We start from the raw sequence: 22,783 nt of genomic DNA, 5'->3' as shown, positions 1-22,783 counted from the left end.
ACTTTAGGACTAATCAGGAAGATAAAGGCCTGGAGGTGGTTCTCATTTGCGTTTGGCAGCTGTACCAGGAGCTCTCAACATGAGGTCCAGAGAGGTGTCTATGTAAGTGAATGAGGCTATTGTTAGGCAGAATAAATGAAATAACCTGTCAGAGAGAAAGCAGAAACACCAGGAGTGGCGAATACAACAGTTTGGAACATTCCTAAAACGAAGGAATTAACTGGCGGCTCAGCGTTAACAAAGGGCCTGAAAGACCACGGACAACAACTAAAGTGGATCAGCTCAGAATTCTGTACCTGGTTAAAAAGAAGCCATTCACCACATCTAGTTAAGTCATGAGCGCTCTCGAGGAGGTCGACGCGTTATTAGAGCTGGGCAGAAAAGTCCTAAAGACACGAAGACGCCCTGGGCCGACGAAACCGCGGTCAACTTGTACCACAGTGATGAGGAATGAGGAGAAACAGCCCATTATCCAGAGCAGCGGAGCGCGGTGGCAGCGTGTTATGGCACGGACGCGTGGCCGTCGGCGGAACCGGATGGTGCTGATGGAAGATGGGACCGCTGGGTCAAATAGGTGCAGGTGGGTCATCACCGAACCCGAGCAGCAGAAGGAACCAGGCGTCTACGGACAACAAACGGGATATTCTCCACCACTGCGCTCTGTTCCACCTGGTCTCAGCCCAGTAGAACCAATGGACCAACACTGGAGCGACAGTGAAGTCCAGGAGAAGCGTCTCTGCCGGAAACCTGCACATGGTCCCTGAGTTCCAGGCCACAGAGTCTCAGACACAAAGGCAGAGCTTCTGAGCTGAGCATGTGAGGAAACTGCTTTCTACTGGTTAGATGTCTGCACATTCACTGTCTAATATTTAATGTGAGAATTGTGTAATCGCTCTTCATCTGTTGTCACCACTGGGTGGCACTCAACCCCAGATATTCATTTCCAAAATCAGTCTTTATAATTCTAGACGTCGATTAAGCATTTACCTTAAGTGTGAGTCAGGCATTACTTGACTGGCACCTGAACGCTTTCTGCCCTGTGGCCGTGGGGAAGTGAGGCGCACTCGCAGGCGGATGCAGCCGCGGGATGACGCACGCGTCTATGTTCCAAGCAAGAGGCTGAGAGGCACGTGGAAATCCCCCCCTTTGTGGCTGGCTCGAATTCCAGTCCAGGGTTTGACTGAACCAGCAACCAGCCTGCAGGTACTGACACACATGCACACGCAGGCATGAGTCCGAAACACAACAGGCAAGGTATTAATTAAAATGCCTAATTCCTCAGTCTTTAAGCTGATGAATCTACGATATGTGCATTACTGAAGGGGAGCGGAGAAGGTGCCTCCAATGTTTTGACCTCACTTTAAATACGGTGACCAACTGCTAAGCTTTAGTTCAACTAAAACAGACCACGACCGACTACTGCAATCACAGTCACAGCAGTGTAACCTGCCAGTGTCTGCTATTTGTTATCTGTGGCCCTGTTTCAGTGTTTGTACTGTATATAGATGATGTATTTTATTATTAACAGTGACTAATGGATCTCATTGTGCCCTTTATCTGCCCTTGTGTCTGCTGTAACACATGTGACGTAGTGTTAAGTCTCCTCCTAAATGGGCGAACTGATCCTTTAATGGTTGCTGTTATTTTGCGTGTGTTAGCTGTTTGTTGTAATAGTTAAATCATGCAGCAACAAGGTGGGAGCTCTGTACATGTGAGATCACACACACACACACACACACAGATCCATCCTTCATGTGGCTGTTGTTGCCTCGTCTGCAGCTGTCACGGGATGTGGGACCTGGCGGTTTTATCTGAGGATGAGCTCTCCGCACCTTTCCTCTGATGTGTGTTGTGTGCGAGTGGGATTTTACCCGGTCGAGAGCGAAAGCGAGACGAGCACAGGACAGGCAGCGTGTTCCGTGTAGCACCTCGTTAGGATCGTAGGGGGATTAAGTCAGCTTTCATCCACCGTGAATCATTTTACTGCAACAATGCATGGTTTGGGTGTGATTCTATTGTTTTAAATGAACACCACTCGATTCATTTAGCACTTTGCACATGACAGCAAACATCATAACACAGGGAACAATGAAAATAGAAACAAAAACAATGACTGAGCTGAGATGGTTTAATTCAAAAGAAAGAAACACTTTTACCCACTTCACTTCCCACTTCATAACTGAGCTGAGGCTTAATTCTGCACCGACCCCTGGTCTTAGTCTGTGTGTTTTCTGTTTCTGTTCATGCTGTTTGCAGAAGATTTCATCAGCAACATGTCAGAGCTTTCACCTGTGGCTGCTGATCCACTATGATTGCAAAACACCAAACACTAATGCACATGCGTTTGCAAACGCATTACCTTGAAGCGGAACTAACCGCTGGCTAATAAAATCCAAAAACGCTGGTCCACACAATATCCTCAGCCCAATAACACCATGTTGACAGAATCGCTACACAATAGCACCACAAGTGCGTCAAGCAGCTCGTCTGAGTCCTGAATCTCAAATCGTTTAAATGTATAAATATCCCAGTATTTTTGTTTTATGTCACAGATCGAATGTCTTCAAAATATGTTGAGATATGCCTAAAGAAACAGACTCAGATCCACATTAACATTCTGACATGTGTTGTCACAGCTTCATCACCTTCTTTGTTAGTACGGCTTGTAGCAACTAGTATCAATTAAGCTACAAATTTCTATTTGATACAATCACCTGCGTCTCTGCCAAGACTTTGCTGCGCATACCTCTCCTCCGACGTCTTGGAAGTGTCAGTATAGCGTTCTCAAACGCCAGCCACTCTTTTCCATGAATCCCAGGCGCAGATTATGCAACCTCATCCTACACTGTTCCTCGGCCTGCCTCAGGGAACGCTAGCATGACTGTCAGACGGCCTGCATCGCTGTGTCCGCGCTGCCTCAGCCTTCATTTTTACAGAAAGAAACATAGAAAGAATGTTGTTGTGTTTATTGAACATGTTTTTTTTTCCTTTTTAAACATTTATTGAGGTCCAAATCGTCTGCTTCTCACCTACAGACATCTAATTGAGGAAGGCATAGTTCCATGCTACTGGAAAGTGCCTCATTGTCCTACAATCTGACACATGTTGGAGAAAGGAGCTGCTCGGCCCAATGTGCACTTTGGCGGCCTCAAGTGGCTCTGACGGCAACCTGTGGCCTGGTCGCGGGTCCTAATGTGACGTTATGTGATGTGGACAGACGGCCTTGCCCTCCATTCTGTGACATTTAGCTCCTCGTATTGTAATGTAACTTACACACATGGAACACAAATGTTTGGGTTCCTCTTTACAACAAAAAGTTTGGGATCCGAAAGAAGTCAAGGTCGGTGTCAGGCGGGTTTGAGTGAGCGCTTTGTTGACAGGATGGGTTTCCAGTGGAGGTTCGTAGTCAGAAACCACGTAGTAGTGGAGGTCTAGCGAGCTCCCAAACGCACACGCCCATCCCTCCCATGACGATGGCTTTGACCTTCGCCCTGAGGAAACGAGGCCGTCTGTGCTTGATGTGACAGGTTGGCACATCACCTGGATACAAGCAAATAAACCAGCGCAGGGAAAAAATATCAAGGGAACATTTCAAGCATTCGCGGAGAGCTTTCAGAATGGAACAATGCCTTCGCCTGAGGGGAAAAAGTGATCACGCTGGTATGTTTATATTAGACAGAAAGGAAGCCATCATTGTCATCACCAGTCATTTTCTCTTTCACGACACCATTCTGACAGTTGACTTTGTCTGAATAACAATTCCTTCGATGTAGAAGGTAATTGTCGTGGATGATGCTCTTACGTAAACATTCTTCTTGTCAAACCTTCGCTGTCGGGATGCGTGAACTCTGCGGCGTGATCATGAATCCAGTGAATACGAAAGGCAGTTATTTTTAGTCCTCTCCCTGGGTTGTTTCTTTCCTCGTCTGCTCACGGCTTCGGGAGTGCGTGGTGGATGACAGGGTGGAGGTGCGCAGCTGTTCCTTCACGGAGAGGGAATAGTTCAGTGAAACACACATCGAGGGGGGGGGGGCAGTTGTGTAAATTAGAGGAAGAGGTGGGCGAGTTCATCATCTATCTTCCCGTAAGGAAACCTTGGCCCAGTAAAACACAGCCCAGTTGGTACAGCAATAGGACATGCGGTTATTAATACAGAAGAGGGAGGTGCGCTCGCCTCGACAAGCGCCGACACGCGAGGCATTACCTCCACGGCTGCTGTGGCAAAGATGTAAGCTGCATTCCTCTGCCCAGGAACCCTTTTCACAGGAAAAGCTCCTGGATGTTTCTGAATGGCCCCATCGCACACAGACTCGCCTCCTACACCGGCTTCAATGAAGCAGTTATTTGACCGACACCACCAGGACAGTGGTTGGAATATATATGTTTACGTTTGAGTTCTTGGATTCAACTTTGGTTTGGTTTCAGACAGAACCAACTCAACAAGCAACTGTCCATCTGAGGAACTTTGATAGTCATTGAGCTGGAAGATTCCATTGTTCTCAAACAAGTCCAAGCTTAAATGAGAAATAGAGCAGCAGCAGCAGTTCCTGGTTCGTCCAGCCCTGCTTGTCTTCCTGAACAGTCCGGGGTGAGAGGCAGTGGATGCATGTGGAAGTCATGATGTCTTTGCTTAGTGCTGCTATGGTGATGTTTTCTCTGGAGAGCGAGTCTCTATGCAACAGCCTCTGTGTTTGGTTAAGGACCCTGTTTACCGGTCGTCACCTCCTCCTAGGGGGAGTTTGGGGACGTGCGGTCCAGAAGTGCCACTTTCAAACCCTTTATTGGAGAGCTGGCTAATCAGTTCAAAGAATACCAAATGATGTGATACCACCAAGTCTGCAGTGACACATGAGTAAAACATTTGGGGAAAGAAGTGAGAAAGACCCACTGACTCACTGCACTTGAAGATGACTCAATAATGGGAGGAAGCTTGTTCTCAGCCAGGAACTAACCTTGACTACTGATAAGGTTGGGATCCTTTGGAAGGCGCTCCTCAACCTGGTGAGGCCTCTGTGGAGGAGCGAGATGTGGAAACCAGTCAGCCATCGCTCTGCCCGTTTCTACTTATAGCTCATAACATTATCTGTTTCACACATCTGTCCAAAATCAGTGCAGCGACGGCCTTAGGCAGCGTTTTCCCAGCGCTGCGACAGACATGCCTCAGTCACACCGCTGCACTCAGCACGGTAATTTGTCGGAGCCCGAACTTCAAATACCTGATATCTGTAATGAGTCGAGCCCTGCAGCTCTCCAAGGCCATTATGCACCTTGCATGCTGTCTCACTTGACATATTCCCCAGCTTCCCTTGCTTATGGAACGGCAATACTTAAACAACAAGTTTAACAAGACAGTCAGAACGGAGGGGGACGGAGGCATCGCTCCAGGCGATCACGGTTTGTGATATGAAATGAAATCTAAACAAATCTATTGGGGCAGGAAATAAACTAATTAAGGTGCCTTTATGTTTGATCCCATCACACATGGTGTTTTTAACCATTATTTAAAGCAAAGAGAGGAGAGGACGATGGATCACAACAACAGATTAGGCATTAGGATGATTTAGCAAACATGAAGCGTATTAACTTTAGACCCAAAACAGAATCTAATGATTAGATTTTGTTGGAACCTACAAGAAAAATCTAAAGCTGAAAACTGAAAATTGTGACTGTTTTTCAGAAATTGTTCCTTCAATTTTTTTTGACAAAACGTTAACGACAGACTGGAAAAACGGTGTATCGCTTCAGAGCAGTTCATAGCATTTCATAGCAGGTTTCCTGCTAACACAATGGCCCATATCATTTATTACCTGAAGGACGTGGCTTCAGTCGTATCAAAGGGGTGCTGGGATGTCTGGCCTTTTCTGGGGGTGGAGGTACCAGCCACTTTGTACTTCTCACATCTGGAATGGGCACATTTGTCCTCGTTCCCAAATAACATCTGCAGCTTAACAACCAGTTGCTAGTTCCACTTGATTGGCCATTGAAGGATTTTCTCTCTCTGTTCATTTGACGGTGCTCTCTCTCTCTCTCTCTCTCTCTCTCTCTCGCGCTCTCTCCATCCCTTTTTTTCTCTTCTAAAAAGCCCAGAGGCTAGTATTTCACTGATTACAGAGTCTCTCCATTTGAATGGCCATTTGTGTATTGTCAGAACAAAGAGGTGAGCGGCCTCTGAAGAGGTGCTAGACAGGGGGATGGATTGGGTTCTGCGATTAGGATGAGTGGAACTGCAGGTTCAGGCTAGCTTAGCAGGGCTGAGACAGCTCAAAGGGGACTCCACTCCAAACGCTGTGGGACCCGTCGCTGCTGAAGTGGACGCGTAGGCTGCAGAGACCTTATGATTGAAACTGATGTTAACCAAATTCTTATTTCAAACTGCAACTGTCCTCTAGAACTATTCATACTCATCCCCCATTTTCCAACTACACAGCCATCACGAGAAAAGATGCAACCGACCCAGTGTGTTACTGTCGGCTAGTGCGGCCGTCCAGTTGCACCTGAGGAAGTGCTTTTAAGACGGCGCAGTAATGAGATAAACATTAGCCTGACAGGTTTCGGCTTTGAACACTCACTTAGTAGCTCTCACCCCTAAACATGAAGCTAATGACTTTAAATCAAAGTCGCCGCCCTCATGCGTGGGAGAGTCCAGGTCACGCACTTGGTGGGCTTCAGCACCCTTTGGTTTCTGGAGTATCACCTCCTCAAAGAGGGTTTCAAGCACATTTTCGAATTTTCTTTGAGCCCTAATGAGATCTATAAACTTCCATCCGTCAGGGGTTGAAGATGGCTTGAACGCAGCAGGTCAACCTTCAAATAATCACACGTTTTGGGTGGATGAGTCAAACTTTCTGGACGGCAATTTAATGTCACATTACAAACAACCAGCCCATTAATTATGGCCATCCAAGAAAACGGTTTTGGGTTTATTCAATTCAGGGAGGAAAATATTAAAGAGCTGACAAAACAACACTTACATCATTTTACTTTCCAAACTTTCACCACTAGTCCACCCAGCTCTTAAGGCTTATTATGTCATTAAGACACTCATATTGTTCAGCATTAGCCTGCGAACAGACACAAGACATTTTGATTAGCTCTCCTTGTCCAAGGGAGTAGACATTTATCTGTCAGACGTGGGCCAAAACCTCGGAGCGCGAGGGGTCTGTCTGATTGTTATGCCGCTGTAGCACTGTGACACATCTTGGCAGTTTCCCTGAGTTGAGCAATGGCCAAGGTCCTCATCCAAGCAGGAACAATTCAGTGATGTCTTCAAAATGTATGTAGTCACATGAAGTTCCTGCATGTGTTAGTAACTAGCCCTGGTTTTTATGTTTCGGGACAACTCTCCGGACGACGATGGAGCAGGTCACTAACACGTTCTACATGTGCTCAGAGAGGATTTGTGCTTTAATTTTCACCCTTACTCTTCCTCCCCCCAGCTCCACCAGCACCCACGCTCCCTCGCGGGCAAAACCTAAATGTTCCCTAATGACTCCATGCAAACAATGTGTGACGGGCGACAAATTACCAACGCTTCCCGCTCCTTCCCCTCCTCGCTGCCTTTCAGGTGATACTTGAAAGGTTTTGTGGTAGCTACTTGGATGCGCCCTCCCTCCTCTGGCTCCTCTCTCTGTCACCCGCCACAATGTCAAGGTGTCGCGACCCCGGTGCGACCTGAACCCGAGATAACCGCTGAACCGTCGGTAGCTCGCAGGAGGGCACGGTCACTGGTGTGAAAAAGGATGTGGATGTATGCTCGCAGAGGTGGCGGCGGGGTCAGTGTGTACTAATGGGGTGAGGCCGATTCCAGCGAGATGAGAGGAAGAGGGCCGTTCCGTTGGGGTCTCACACACTCGTCGGCCTGTTACTAGTAGTAAAAAAGGCTTCTGGGTGGCTTATATGAGTCAGTGGTCACCCCTCGGCATCAATCGCCTCACCTTGGGAACTGAATGGGACCCCCGCACCCCCCCAAACTCACACGGCCACCGCCCCCCCCCTTACGGCCCTGGCACCCCTCCTTTCCTTAGAGTCAATATGTCCGTGTCAAAGATGAAAGTGCAAAGTGGGAGGGACGCAGAGGGGGTCCTGACACTAATGTAGTACATTGGGCTTCACTTACTGATCTGCCAAGTTCTTTTGTCAGGCCTTAAATGGCTGCGAGGACCCTTTGAACCGCAGAGCGCTCGCCCGCCTTCACTCGCCTCCTCCCTCAGCCTCAATGCGATATCCTCAGTCACATTCCCACAGTCCCGTCGCTGCGGACAGACATGCATAGCTGCACCGGCGCAGCAAGGTTCAAATTCAAAGACATAAAAGGCCTCTAGCACTTGTTCGAGTCGCATCAGTCGTCACTTGGAAGCCGGGGGTTTAAAAGCTGAATTCGGTTTCACCCGAACAAACAAACAAGCAAACAAGCGGCGGGTAAATGTGGCGGCAGAGAATCCCCAGTGAATCTGACTTGCAGCCAGGTAAACTAAGACCTTTAACTAGCTTGCTTGTTTTTCTCACTCGCTCACTCTTGTCAGCTAATCTCTGTGGGTAACCTTATCCCAACTCCTGAGTGGCTGCACCCCCCCCCCCCCCCCCACTCCAGAACGAGACTGAAACAGTTCTACCGATGCATGAACCTCACTCTCCTTAACTCTACCTGCGTTTCACTGAATCCAGTTAGTAAAACAGGCTTTTTTTTAGAATAAGTAGTGGTTTGTAGATTATAGACAGATTATTCCTGTTCTCCCCCCTTTAATCAGTTAATTCACCCAAAGTGCAGAAATGTACTGTAAGTTAAAACGTGCTAATTGATGTTAGAGTTTTTTATGCAAATGAATTCCATTCAGTAAATATTACTGCATAAGTCTGAATAGGTTCAAATACAAAAAACCATAGAAGTATTAAAAGTCATTTTTAATAAAGTTTGTAAACGGTTTAAACATTCAACATTTAATTTGGAATGATGACTTTTTTAGGATGGTGGCATCATACAAACCTGCTGCTGCGTGTTGAGCTCGGAGGCAACGAGCGCAGTCACAGTCTGCAGTGATTGTCCTTGTTTAAATCAGGTGCTTTTACTTTGGACTTTCAGCCCTATTTGATCAGAGACACTCTTATGTCATCATTTATCCTTGTGGTTAGGTACACTTCGCTCCGTTTTGCTGTGATTTCCCTCCCTGAGGCAGACAAGTCCAAATTAGTCATGCTTTAAATGACATTATACACCAGTTGTGTTGCAGGGATTATTAAAGCGCACTGTGGTTGACAGGATCAAGCCTTCTTGTTAGGCAGCCGGCCATGAATCACTGCTAAACCCACATGAACCCACTTTATCCATATTTATACTTGAAAGCTCCACAGGTTGTGATTCAATGTAAGTCATAAAGGCTTCGGTGCAGTCTTACCCTTTTACCTGATAATTAATATTTAGTGTTTGCTGCAGCTGCAGCTCTTGGGAAACACCTCACTACAGGAGCCTCTTTTGAAATCCTCAACGCTGTAACGTGCGCGTAGAATCGTTAAGAGTCGCTTTGAATGTAAAAGGAGCAGGAATGCCGAGGATCCAATTCTAATGGGACAATAAAAGGCCGAAACACAAACGTTTTGTTTTTATGAGCGCTCGCTCGGCTGCTGTCAGCTTTGAAGCGCCAGTAAACACACCTCCTCTCCATTTAAATGCGCGATAAGTTATAGCACATTACTGAAAAAGACGAAATCAAGCTCGGCAGCGACGCGCATTTGAATGGTGTCTGGGAGAGTGGAGGCCAATCCACAAACGAGCAACAGCGGGCAACCGAGAGAGGAGCAGTTTCTGTTACGACACAGCAGCAATCAAGCGACGTGGATCGGCGCAATAACAATAATAACAACAACATTAATGGACCGAGTGCAGTTAAAACCTCAATAAAGTGCATTTAAAGAGCCTGTTATTATATTAACTAATAATGAAAGATGTTATTTTTTTTTTTCATCACTTCATAAGTTTGGTTCGTTGTTGTATCCGAGTAACCAGACAATTTCCTGAGCGTCTGTCCAAAATTAAAAAAGGTAAAAACCATTAAAAAAGGAAACGCGTGATCTGCTCCTTCTCGCCTCCTGTGCAGAGCGCAGCGCTTTGCCCACCGCGGGGAGAAAAGCCTCCGCAGGCTGCTGGTCTATCCGAGATCACCCTATCAGGTGCAAACCGCTGACATGTTTCCACCCACCAACAACAAAAAAGCCTCTCTGTGCCCAAATCTCAAGCCGCAGACGCGCAAACCCCACTGACAGGCACTGCTGCGCCATCACCAGCGCCAAAACCTCCAGGGATTCGCTGCAGTCGCTGCCATTTCCACATATAACGTAACTTTTTAAACTCGTGGATGAGTTGCTTTCCCCGCTTTTAGCGACTGCTTTTTGGTGGAAGGGCGTGTTGGCACCCACCGCTTTTACTTTTTTCCTCTGCAGCAGCAGAATAAAATGAGCCGCGCAAGGTGTAGAAAGCCCCCGCAGGTACGGACGGAGCTGAGGAGCGCGTGATCTCCGGAGCAGCGGGATTGAGGTTGCGGGACATCTCGCGTGAAGCTTTAGGTGCGCACGAGTCGGAGGATATTTTTAATCGGTGGTCGATTTTTGAATCCCTTTCACGCTTGGCACCGATTTACGGAGACGTCGGATTCCGGGAGCGGGGGAGACGGGTCTGATTGAAACCTTTTGGATAAAACCCCCGACAAGGAAGCGCCTGATGTTGCACCCCGCGCCTCTGCTGTTGCTCTCCGGCGATCGATCCGCACACTGGGATTCGGGCTCACGCTTAAACCCGCAGTCGCATGCGTAAAGGACGCGCAGGGAGCGAAGACGCGAGAGAGAGGGGGCGATTTCGCCAACCTTTGCCGACGCTGTAAATCTGTGGGAGCAGGTGTATTTCAGGTGTATTTCTGCGAGTCAAGATGTCTCTGCTGCCTTCGAGGTTCATATACCTGTGAGTGTCCACATCTCCGCTGGCTTTTGCACATTAAACCATGCATTCTTACCAATAGAAGTCGCTAAAAGCTTCATGTTCGGGCCTTGCTGTCATTCAGGTCGGCTGCGTTTGTAATTCCCTGTGTGATTCACTCCCCTCCTCCCTTCTTTCTCCTTGTGTCTCTTAGGTGTTTACATTTTCTGGTACTCTATTTCCAGCTCCAGGTACGTTCACTCCCTTCTTCGGCCCTTTTTTTGTGTATTTGCATGTGCCTGCAAGCGTTTTAATGTGAAAAATGTGGAACGTGGTCCCCGAATTACTTGCGCAAAAGATACTAAATTGTGGTCCTTGATTTTTCTTATAGTCATTATAATTTTATTAGTGGGGAAATAACATCATTTGAACGCAGATATTTTTGCGCAGATTGATAATCAACTCTTTAAAATGACCACGCTTTTAAAAAGTTGTCAAAGTCAATATTAAACGCCTACAGTTGCTAAAATTAATTTAGAGGTTTTATTGGTATATTAGATATTAAACGAGAAACAACGGAGCAGGCGCTCAGGACGTAAACGACGAGAATAAATAATAGTAAACACGTGAATCTGGAAAAATGAAAAGCGAGTATCTTTGGATCCGGCGTTCAAGTAGCAGAACCGGAACTTTACGGCAGAACTGTGTAATAATTGTGGTGCGCGGCGATGGAAGGTGCTCGTCGAGCAGATGAGCTCGTTTGGCGCACGGAGCCCCGCTTTTTATTAGTTGCGTCGCACTTTGAACGCTAATGGTTTGCAGGCATCCACTTCCCCGAACGAACGCGCGCCGAGGTTCAGACAGGTCGCGCGGGCCACGCGCCCTCGCTCATGAACGTATCTGATCAGTTTATTGGCATGACGTGTGTGCGCCTAATATAACACGTGCTGATGTTTTGCGTTAATGTCTCGTTGTTGCTGTGATTGGAGGCATTAGATGATGACGGCTGGGTTTCATCCTCCATCTGTTACTAGTTCATTATATTTTTAGCAGGTTATAAAATATATATTTGCCGTTATAAGAAAGCGCCAAGTCACAGGATCACGTAGGATCTGATTTATTGGTGCACACGTAGTTCTGCTGGGCTCAGCCCGTCACAGTGGAATATAGAGATAGAAGATAACAGATAAAAGTTAAACATGGAGGAGGGAGTTTCATCTCTGTGCTCATTCCGTCCGAGTTGCTAAATCATTTGTTCTGTCTTTTACTCATTTTCAAAATGTGTCAGTCAAGGCGAATTAATTGAGGCTTATCAAACATCAACAACATCAGGAAACGGGCCTTTATCTGTCTGTCAGGTTCTTATCGTCCCATTGGCCTCGTCGGTGCTGACAGCTGCAGCCAACAGCAGCTACGCGTCACGCTGCGGTCGGGTTTATGAGGAAAAGCAACGGAGGCGACCGCAGCAGGAAGTTCAGGTCCCTGCAGCGTGTGTGTGTGTGTGTGTGTTTGTGTGTGTGTGTCTGTGTCTGTGTCTGTGCGTATGTGTGTCTGTGCGTGCATTTGCGTGTGTGTCTGTCTGTCTGTCTGTGTGTGTGTGTGTGTGTGTGTGTGTGTGTGTGTGTGTGTGTGTGTGTGTGTGTGTATTTGCGTTTGTCCGTTTGTGTGTGCGTGCGTGTCTGCATGTGTGTGCGTGTATTTACGTGTGTGTCTGTGCGTGTGTTTGTGTGTCTTTGCGTGTGTGCGTGTGTCTGTCTGTCTGCATGTGTGTGTGTGTATTTGCGTTTGTCCGTGTATTTGCGTGTGTGCGTGCGTGTCTGCATGTGTGTGTGTGTATTTGCGTGTGTCCGTGTGTGTGTGTGTGTGTGTGTGTGTGTGTATTTGCGTTTGTCCCTTTGTGTGTGCGTGCGTGTCTGCATGTGTGTGCGTGTATTTGCGTGTGTGTCTGTGCGTGTGTTTGTGTGTCTTTGCGTGTGTGCGTGTGTCTGTCTGTCTGCATGTGTGTGTGTGTATTTGCGTTTGTCCGTGTATTTGCGTGTGTGCGTGCGTGTCTGCATGTGTGTGTGTGTATTTGCGTGTGTCCGTGTGTTTGTGTGTGTGTGTGTGTGTCTGTCTGTCTGTCTGCATGTGTGTGTGTGTATTTGCATGTGTCCGTGTGTGTGTGTGTGCGTGCGTGTCTGCATGTGTGTGTGTATCTGTCTGTCTGCATGTGTGTGTGTATTTGCGTGTGTCCATGTGTGTGTGTGCGTGCGTGTCTGCACGTGTGTGTGTATTTGCGTGTGTCCGTGTGTGCGTGCGTGTCTGCATGTGTGTGTGCAGGTGGACCCAGGTCTCCCCTCTCTCCAGCCTCAGACTGACTCATCCGTAGCCGTACCCTCTTCCTCCGGCGTCTGTGAAGGCAGCACACGTGTGGTTGAACCTCCGTCACCTCGGCCGTTTGCTCAGGCTTTGCCTCCTCCTCGACGCTCCAGCAAACACACCTCGGTGTTTGTTTAGAGATGGGGAGATTTGGGGCAAATCCCTCAGCGGCCCACGTAGACTCTGTTTGTTGTGTGTTTGCTCGTCGGCTTTGAGGTTCATCCTGAGAGAGAGTTGACAACATGACGATGCTGCTGTTTGACTCTGAAATGGCCGCGTGGTCGTGGAGATGAAACGCTGCCTTTCATGTGGTGAAGTCATTAAGGAGCTGGCTCGTGTCGGTGTGTGTTGTAGTGCAGTTGTGTCAGTGGTGCGTTTGGATCACACCTTTAGTTCTGCAGCTGAGACTCTTCATTGTTGGCTGAACTGCTGTGATCTCGTGCTCAGGTCAAAAAAGCCCAATGTTGTGGAGTTTCCCGTGTGAAAAGCTTTGAACTTCCTGCTGGAGTCCAAAAAACAAGAACAACAGGTCTTTGTTGTCGTTCTCTGCTCTTTTGTCGCCAACGTATTCATTTTTAATTGAAATGCATTATTGTTTGTTGACAGGTTGTTGATGAACTCTTGACTATGAGCTTCACTACAAACCACACATGGTGGAAACTAAGGCATAAAATGATCAAATGTGAAGCTACACTGAGTTAAACGCGTCACAGGTGTTTGACTGGAATTAGATTAAATTAAATGTAAAATCAGTTGACTTCAGGGTTTGTGCACGAATGTTGTTGGACCTCTGGGAACGATCCTGATACGAAACTCCAGTGATTGAGAGTAACACACTGAGCGGCTCCAGTAACGCCTCCATTACGAGTCCTGAGCGACGGTGGCTCCTGCAGGTCCGTAGCGTTGGCTTCAGTCGCTCCCATTGTAACATGGGGCCTCTCACTGTGTGGGGCCACACGCTCCAGGTCCTCGAACGGCTGAGGTCTGTGCTGACGCCTCGTCTCAGGGTTGTGGGTTGTGCGTGCGTCGGTGTGAACCTGCACAGCAGCGGCTCAGCATCACGGGGCCACGCTGCTCATTTACACCTTCAAGGGTTCGTTGGACATGACGGGCGACGATCCAGCGCCTCGCCGTACGTCGTTAATTTACTGAGGCCAGAAAACCACACCCGGGTTTGTAATGTGTGTGTAATTAGCCACCTGAGCGCAGCCACATAAAAAGCCATTACTGTGCAATTACGCAGCGTTGCAGCTGGAGGCCGGGACCCTGGCGTGAGCGCAGATTCCACCGCTGCTCAAAGTATACGTTACTCGCTGGTCCGCGCGACGGCCGCGTTCCCTGTGTGAGTGGTGACTGCGCGTAAACACGGGCTCCTCAAAGGCCCGTTGGTTTGGGCATTCGATTAAACGGCGTTGCAGCGTTTTTGCCTCCTGCCGTCTGCCGCGCTTCCTACTTTGTGGAGCCACTGCGCCCGCGGGCAGATATTTGTTTGATGATAGTGCAACAGGTCTGGATGCTTCAGGTGTATAATTGCTGGTGGAAATGAAGTAGAGGTTTCTCAATGTGGCCGGGGGCACATAGTGGAGTCGTGCCTCACAGCAGCGGCCGCGCTGTTGACTTTGCACTTGTTCTGGGAGTTTCACTCCAGCGCTGACTTCATTAACACTTCTCGTAGGACAGTTAGCAGCTTGTAAAAGTGATGCATATAAAATGTGCGGCATGAAACACTAAAATGCCACAGTTTCCAGGTTTTGTTCTCAGTTTTTCAGCCCCTTGAGCTAATGTTTTGACACAGGTCCAATAAAAGCACAGATTACTATCAACACCTGTGTCGTGACGATCTATCACCGTCTTTCTTCATCCTCTCTCCCTCTGACTTGCTGTTTCTTGCTCTCTCGCCTCGTCCACGCAGGAATCCCAGCAGAGCTCTGCTGATTTCAGGTTTTACATCGAGAACCACACGCGGAACCCGGACGACCTGAGCCGGAAGCAGGTCCGGATCTACCAGCTGTACAGCAGGACCACGGGGAAGCACGTGCAGATCCTGGGGAAGAAGATCAATGCCAACGGAGATGATGGGGGCAAGTATGGTATGAGAGAACCTCTGCATCGCACCCCACACTTAGCTAGGCTTCAAACACAGGGCCAGCACTGAGCTTCCACCTGTAGCTTCCACCACAGCCGAGCCACAACACAGTGCTGAGGTTTTCTGTCGCTGCTCCACTTTTCTGCTCTGTTTGCTTGGATCGTGGCCTTTGGAGGACAGCGACCTCTGCTTGAGGCGGATGAGAACGTGCATGGGTCTTTTGTGGGTCTCCACAGCAGAACGTTTCGCTTGGAGACGCGGTTTGTGCCAAGGCCAAACATTGGTTGGTTTGCTGTTTATCAGGCTGTCGTTTTCGGATATTGCCGTGATATAATCAGACACGAGGGAGAAAAAACGCTCACAGAAACGTGCATGTTTTACAGAGAATGCGTTCGGTCGTGCTGGAATGAGCCGCTCTGCAGCTGGATCTTTAGACGCGAAAAGACAGGAGATAAAACCTAAAGGCCCGTTTGATGTGTGTCTGGCATAAACATGAAGGTGACAGAAGCGTTTCCGTCCTCACTGAATGGAAGAAGATCCCGTTTAAAGCTCAGGCCCTGTTTTTCTGTGCGGATAATAAAAACAGTAGATGATTAAAGCCGTCACCAAAGACCTACTTTGATGCAGCGACACAAACATGAGGCAGAAACCACTTGTGTGTGTGTTTTGCACATAACAGCTGACTCACGGCCCCGAAATTGCTGGTCTGAGTGTGTGCGTTCAGTCGCAGATGCGCCGAGGCGAAGTTTCCTCACTGCTTGTTAGAGCTTGAGTGGAAGCAGATCCAATTTTTCCCATGAGGCCTTGCCAGTTCTGCCCTCCTCGCCTCTCTCTCCTCCCCCTCCTCCACCTCCAGCTGCAGTACCTGGCACCTGTGAACTCCTTTGCACTCACCAGTGTTGCTCAGGAGGAGCTCTCCTCGCTTTAATCCTCTCTCTTCATGAAACGGGGCCACAAAGCACCACAGAAGAAGAGAAGTAAATCTCACCACTTCCATAGACGTGCAGCCAGAGTGGAGCCATTCTTCTTAGGTATTAGCAAAGCGTATGCATTATTTTCTAGAGACTGGGACGATCCTTTATAAGTGATGCCTGTTGTCTGCTCAGAGCACTGTTTGTCGTCACAAAGGCTTTTAACTGGCTGACAAAAGCTGCAGAGGGGAAATAAAACAGCGTCTTTGACTGGTGACCCCACGCTGAGCTTGATGAATGTCCGTGGTCCCACATTGTTCATATCGCACTCGAAGAATACGGCCGAGTGCTCGGGCTGCAATTTAAAGGGCACCGGCAGCGTACGCTCTTCTTACTGTATAATGAAATAATATTGAAATTATTATTAATGATCAATAAACTTCCCACAGCCTGTGCGTAGAGCTGGATTTGTGCTTACAGTCGAAATAAAGGTCAAAGTAAATCCCACTCGTTCCCACTACTTGTTTTCAGTGTCGGTGTGTGTAACTGGCTTCGTTTGTCTGAACTCGCAGCTGCAGGACATTGTGTGCTTTAAAGATCACACCACCAAGTGCTTGGAAGAGGTCACATCCAGGGGAGAACCCACCGTAAGGCGGGAACGGGGCGTTATCTGATGTTCTGGGTCCACGCTTCATGCCTGAGGTTGAGTTTTTGGGTCTCGGTGCGAATCTCACAGCGATCAAATGACCCCTGATTTGACTTGCAGAGGAGAAATATCTTTAAAGAATATCACTCACTTCATGGGAAAAACAGTCCAGTTGGACGTCGGTCCTTTTCCAGGGCCCCTGACTGATCGTCCCAACTGTAAAACCAGCTCAGAAATGCTTAAAAACATAAATCTCTCCAAACAAAAGGAGAAATGTCTCGAACGTTCCCTGCTTCACCTTTCAGACAGGTTTCCCACTTTCCTCCCTTGGATTTGAGGGAGGGGAGAGGAGGAGAATTACTTCTGCCCCCGAGCCCATCCCGTCCCCTTGGCCTATTCTTCCTCTGCTCCCTTGAGCGCTACTGAAAGGCCCTGTGTGTTAAACAAATGGATCATCTTAACTTTTTGATTGAGTGAGCACAGACTAAAGGGAACTTGAAACCTAATCCTGAGGGGCACATAACCGCTCCACAAATGTTTGGCAGATCTCCGTGCTGGTCGAGGGGCGAGCAGAGACAAAGGTGACCTCGCAGGGGTTAACGTTTGGCATGGGGGGGGGCAAAAATAAAAGAGCAGCTGGGATACGTCTTTAGAGTGGATTAGTGCTTTGTCGGGATGAAGTGACGGGGGCATTGTTGTTTTGGTGCATGTACTGTATGGTATCACATAAATTATTACCCTTTTAGGATTTACATTATTTGCTCTGGAGACTCATAAACAGCCTGAAACGTCATATTTATGCAACATCATGCAATATGTGATCAGCCTCAGAACATATTCATTATTCCACGTCTTCACTTACACATCGACGCTTTCTTTGCCAGATTAGACCTTGACAAATCTCTCAGGCCTCTTTTTTGCAGGGTTCCTATGATTTCAGTTCTTGACTGTCTTGATTAAATTGCTAATGTTCAGGATCCCTAAAGCTGAGACTTTGTATAAATCCTGTCCTGTCTTAATGTAAGTGGGGGTTAACAGTGCAGCGAGCACGTCTGTAACGCTCTGCTTCTTCCTTTCTTTTCCAGCTCTCCTCGTTGTGGAGACGGAAACCTTCGGGAGCCACGTCCGGATAAAAGGAAAGGAGAGCGAGCACTACATCTGCATGAACGAGAAGGGCAAAATAGTGGGAAGGGTGAGCATTTATCATCACACGGCAAATGTTGCTCCGCTGATATCAACATGCATATTCCAACGGCGGCTGAACAGCTCTGCTTTGGGTTGTTTTCATACACCCTAACAAAACCTCTTTGATAACTCACAGCCATTCTTCCATTACGTAATCAGCCTACTCCTTTGACACTCGATCAGTCAATTACAGACTGCAATCACCACAATGCATTGAGAGACTAATGGTCACTTAGGAGGAATGCCATTGCAATTAAATCACTTAGTCACACCAGGTGGCCACAAGCGCCAGATGATTGCGAGCGACTCGGGGCTCGGCCGCTCCGATATGGAAAAGCAGTTCCTATTTGAAAACGTTCACTGGAGGCCCTCGCGATTTGGTTGCATTAATAACTCATGCTGTCAGCATCAATGGGACTGCAGGACTTCACACACGCTTTCACTCTCTCATCGTGGTCATCTGTTAGGAACAAGCGCTTTGCGTTCGCGTTGCAATGGTCCGTTTGAAAAATGTCCCTTCATTTCCTACTTTGAACCACCGCAGCATTGTTTAGAATAAAACGCAGCACAATGACGGATACTCCGTGGTTTTCAGCCTTATTAATGATAAAAACTAAGTTGTGCTTTAAATCACAGACATTTATACAAAACCGCTTAAATCATTTAAGGGTTTTCTCACCCAAATTATGTTCTGGTTTATGTCAAAGCGTCCTTGGTACAAGACACTGATCTCTCCATCAGTGGCACCACTACATGTGCACCAGCACAGAATAAATAGATGATTTGCTGTTTATACTACAGTTTTACCTGCATGATACGAGTAGAGCGTTATCCTAAAACTGAAACCAGTCCTCGGCTTCCTGCGGTTTCGCCCGGCAACCGGTGGCTGCGAAGTGTAAAATCAACTTATTGTTGAGGTTCAGAGATGCTGGCAGCCAGAATTATGCGTGGTACAGGTCGCGCTCGCCGTTTCCCCATTCACATGCAAAAACGGAGCCCCTTTCACTCACACACTGGAATCCTGAACATGTCAGGACTTCAGTTGAGCTGCGTGTGTGCGCCGGAGCCACTGCGGTTTCCTCACGGACGCGGATCTCGCGTATCGCGGCCGCTGATACGCTCCAGAGTCAAACGTCCTGCGTCCTCGACGCTAGAACGCACACTAGACGCTTATTGTGTGGCCGAGCGCTGAATGTGCGAACAAACAACTGGGAGCAGTGTCTGAACATGATCCAACAGACTGAGAGAGTCTGGAGCTGGATGTGAATGAGGCGCGTTCCCTCAAACACACCTCCGGAAGAACCCAGCAAACGGAACGTCGGCTCCAGCTCCTTTAGTTCTTCTGTTGGTCCAATGTTCTTACTTTTATAACGTGCTACAACCAAACACACATGCCTCATAATTACAGCGCACAAGTAGCCAGCAACCGGGTGTGAGTCAGAATCCACAGATGTAATGGCCAAAAGCCAGAACGTGAGTTAAAAGTGGCCACGCTGCCGAGTTAACAATAACAAACATCCATGTCTCTGCTCCTTTCAGCCCGACGGACGGAAGCAGGATTGTGTGTTTGTGGAGGAATTCCTGGAGAACAACTACACGGCCCTGGTGTCGGCCAAGTACAAAGGATGGTACCTGGGCTTCAACCGCAAGGGGCGGCCCAAAAAGGGCTCGCGCACCACGCAGCGGCAGCAGGAGGTCCACTTCATGAAGCGCCAGCCCAAGGGCCGCGTGGACCCGCTGGAGGAGTTCCGCTTCACCACAGTCACTAAGCGGACGCGACGGGCGCGGCGGTTGAAACCCAGCCCCCGGAGGAACTGACGGCTCCAGCGGGACGGACCCGGACTGCGAAAGCCCACCTTTCTGTAAAAGACCACGTTCAAAAAGAGCAAAAAGGTCAAAGATGTTCTACTGCGGCATTTCAGGATGACTGAGCAGCTCACACCGTGTGTGTCGTGTTATTTATACTGGATAAACTAAAGGACCTCTGAGAGAATTCCTGTCACACTCGTTCTCACCTTCTTTTTCGGCAGTGGGGGCTGAAGCGGGACCTGTAATGTTATAAAAATCAGCCAGCTAGAGATTTATTGGAATACCTGTCGGTTTTTGTTTGCGTTGCCCCTGACAACACGGATCCCATACTTTCCACTGGATTCAGACACCATGGAGATGAAACGGGGGAGAGGTGGCGGTCGCAGGTGACGCTGTGTAGCTTTGAGTGCAATATTTTACAGGCCCCTCTCTCTCTCGCGCTCGCTCGCCCGCTCGTCTTCGTCGTCCTGGTTTTGTTTTTCTGTACGTCTCTCATCCTCCGCTCCGCTCGTCGCTCCTGGAATGCTCCAACCCTCGCAGTGCTGCCTGGGATTTCCTCCACGTTTCCATGCAGCCTGCGACGCGGCTAACACACAACATGCTTTGACTAGTCAGGCTCCAGCTGTGGCTTTAACTGTCTCTAAACACACAAACAGCAGCTGATGTGATTCCTCACTCCACCACGTCTTCCAGCTTCATCACGTCTGGGAGACGGATGCAAATCGAGCTTCTTCTCTCCTCGAACTCGTAGGAGTTTGACTCTGAGCGTGATATTTGGGGATGAAGACTTCCTCTACCTCCTTGTTCCTTCTCGTTTATCTTTATTTGTGACTGTCTGCGTGCTGGTAATCTCAAGCATCTGTCAGTCGATGCTGAGCTGGACCTGGGTCCTGTGGTCGTCTGAGAGCCACGGACGGGAAAGCTGGGGCTCGTTCGACTCCCAGTCACTTCAGAAATCCACAGGACAATTGAGACTTCTCCTTAGAAACCTAAAGGACTAAGTTGGTCCGGATTCAGGGAAAACTCGGCAATCTGTGGTAAAAGGGGAACGTTTGCTCTTTGGCCTCTTTGTACCTTTAGTATGTATTCACCTGTCCACTGGCAGGCTTTTGTATGAGTTGCTACTAACATGACACATTTATGGGTTTTTTAAACAATTGTAAGCAAATTAATTTTATGACTATTATAAAGATATTTATTGCCTCCCTTTGTAAATAAAATTTGATGAGTTTTATCTGGCCTCTTTTAATAAAACGAGGACTATATTTTAAAGAGGTATCCACTTTTTGTCTTTTCTTGCTCTGTGGGGAGGTTAAAGTTCCTCAGACTGGAATTTGTTGATGTGCTCCTGAGAAGCGCTGCAGGTAGCGATTAGTTGGACGTCGAGCACATTCCCTGCTCCACATACTGCCAAGGTATGTATTTTTATATACAAACCAGAGTGTGAGGACTGCTTTTAAGGTCAGTGGCTTTTAATTGACAGGGACCTGGTGAAGCATCTCCGAAGGCTTTTTACATCTGTGAAGAGCATTGAAAGGTCACAGTTGGTGCTTTTTAACACATGGAAATCGTTACGTAAATAAGCAGTGAGTCGTTTTTGCAAAGACCCAATATTTTGTGTGTGTGTATGAGGATTTTGTTGAATGTGAGATGTAAAACGACTTTAATTGGTCAATTACAACTTTGGTGACAACCAGTTGATATTTGCTGGGAGAAAAGCACTTCTAAACACTTTGATGTAAATGCTCTGCTCTCCAGACCAGTAAACACACAATATTTTAGACATTTGCCCATCTTTTAAAAGCACTGGAGGAATGTAGAGTAGCATGTCTTATGATACCGTGTGCTGGAATGATGTTTACAGTAACCGTCAGACTGAAAGATGGCGGCTTTGAGGGAGAAAAAAATACTTTTGTTTAAATTCCTAGCGATGCTATCAGCCCCCTCCTCCTTCACTCTCCGCTGGTTGTTACCTCCAACAGATCCACAAGTCCCCCTTTCTGTCAAAGGATTTTGGACGTCTGGGCTGCTTTTAAAGGTGGAAACATAGTGCTTGATGCGTGACCCGGTGACTCACCATTAACATAATGGATCGGTGGGGAGGGAGGAGGCAGCGAGACGCTTGCTCATCTTGCCTTCATCTCTTTCAAATGCTTATTATCTCCTCTGTATGAGAATGATGGGAAGAAAAGAAAAAGGTTCTGCAACCAACAGCCACTGCAGGGATGTTTATCAAAGCTGCTCAGCAACTCATAAAAGGTAAAAATAAAAAGCCAAACAACACTGTCTGTTCTCCTCATGACGAGTAATTCAATCAGTGCCATTTTCAAATCCACCAATTGCTATTTGTGAGCAAGACGCCATTTTCCCGTGCACATACTTCAAACCTGCCCAAGCACAGCCGAACTGCGTCTGGCTATATTGACATTTAAACGAGCGGCGATGGTTTCCAGCGCGTTGGCCGATTCGCAATAAGGGGACGACATTTTTGCATAAGCCTCCCGCCAGGCTTTTCTCAGACCCGGCCTTTGATCATTGGAGGCTAGATGGTCTTGGAACTGGACCAATAACTTCAAAATGAAACATAGAATTCCCACTTGCAAAGTCCAGCCCCTTTTCAAGGGAGGTGGAATCTTTAAATGTCGTCCCACTTGCCAAGTAGTTTATATTCTATTATTAGAAGACCTCCGCTCCCTGAAACTCAGCACAATGGATACAGTATGACCCGAGAGCAGCGTCAACGCCGAGCAACACTTTGTGGTTCTCTAGAACTTATACACATTTTGGTGGCACAACCAAAAGTGGTTCTTTGGCCTTGAGATCAGCAACCACACACTTAACAATTAGCAGTGTCAACAGAAATGTGTTCTGTTCGAGACATGAAA

At 47.8% G+C, this 22,783-nt stretch overlaps 1 protein-coding gene across 5 annotated transcripts; it reads left to right on the top strand.

Moving 5' to 3' along the window:
- The first annotated feature begins 46 nt into the window (after window positions 1–46).
- Window positions 47–21,170, top strand: fgf24 (fibroblast growth factor 24). Of its 5 annotated transcripts, none has more exons than XM_029165824.3 (5): window positions 50–816; window positions 1,055–1,203; window positions 15,174–15,351; window positions 17,990–18,096; window positions 19,629–21,170. In XM_029165824.3, the coding sequence occupies exons 2-5, from the start codon at window positions 1,075–1,077 to the stop codon at window positions 19,905–19,907; spliced, it is 693 nt and encodes a 230-aa protein (XP_029021657.1). In that variant the 5' UTR covers window positions 50–816; window positions 1,055–1,074; the 3' UTR covers window positions 19,908–21,170. The 5 variants fall into 5 exon arrangements, with proteins under 5 accessions (XP_055368373.1, XP_029021657.1, XP_029021656.1 ...); XM_055512399.1 differs by lacking the exons at window positions 50–816; window positions 1,055–1,203 and adding exons at window positions 10,187–10,948; window positions 11,118–11,154 and having other exon boundaries at window positions 15,174–15,342; XM_029165826.3 differs by lacking the exons at window positions 50–816; window positions 1,055–1,203 and adding exons at window positions 10,192–10,948; window positions 11,118–11,154.
- Window positions 21,171–22,783: the final 1,613 nt, after the last annotated feature.

This window comes from Betta splendens, chromosome 10 (assembly GCF_900634795.4).
Source record: "Betta splendens chromosome 10, fBetSpl5.4, whole genome shotgun sequence".
NCBI classification, from domain to species: domain Eukaryota; kingdom Metazoa; phylum Chordata; class Actinopteri; order Anabantiformes; family Osphronemidae; genus Betta; species Betta splendens.
The sequence above is the reverse complement of the archived record's forward strand: the minus strand, read 5'-3'. Positions and strand labels throughout refer to the sequence as shown.

Excerpts from the sequence above, each read along its gene's own strand:
- fgf24 (XM_029165824.3), top strand. The coding sequence starts at position 1,075 with ATGCAGCCGCGGGATGACGCACGCGTCTATGTTCCAAGCAAGAGGCTG. Across the intron at positions 1,204-15,173 it reads AACCAGCAACCAGCCTGCAG|GAATCCCAGCAGAGCTCTGC; the intron begins GTACTGACACAC and ends TCGTCCACGCAG. Across the intron at positions 18,097-19,628 it reads AGGGCAAAATAGTGGGAAGG|CCCGACGGACGGAAGCAGGA; the intron begins GTGAGCATTTAT and ends TGCTCCTTTCAG.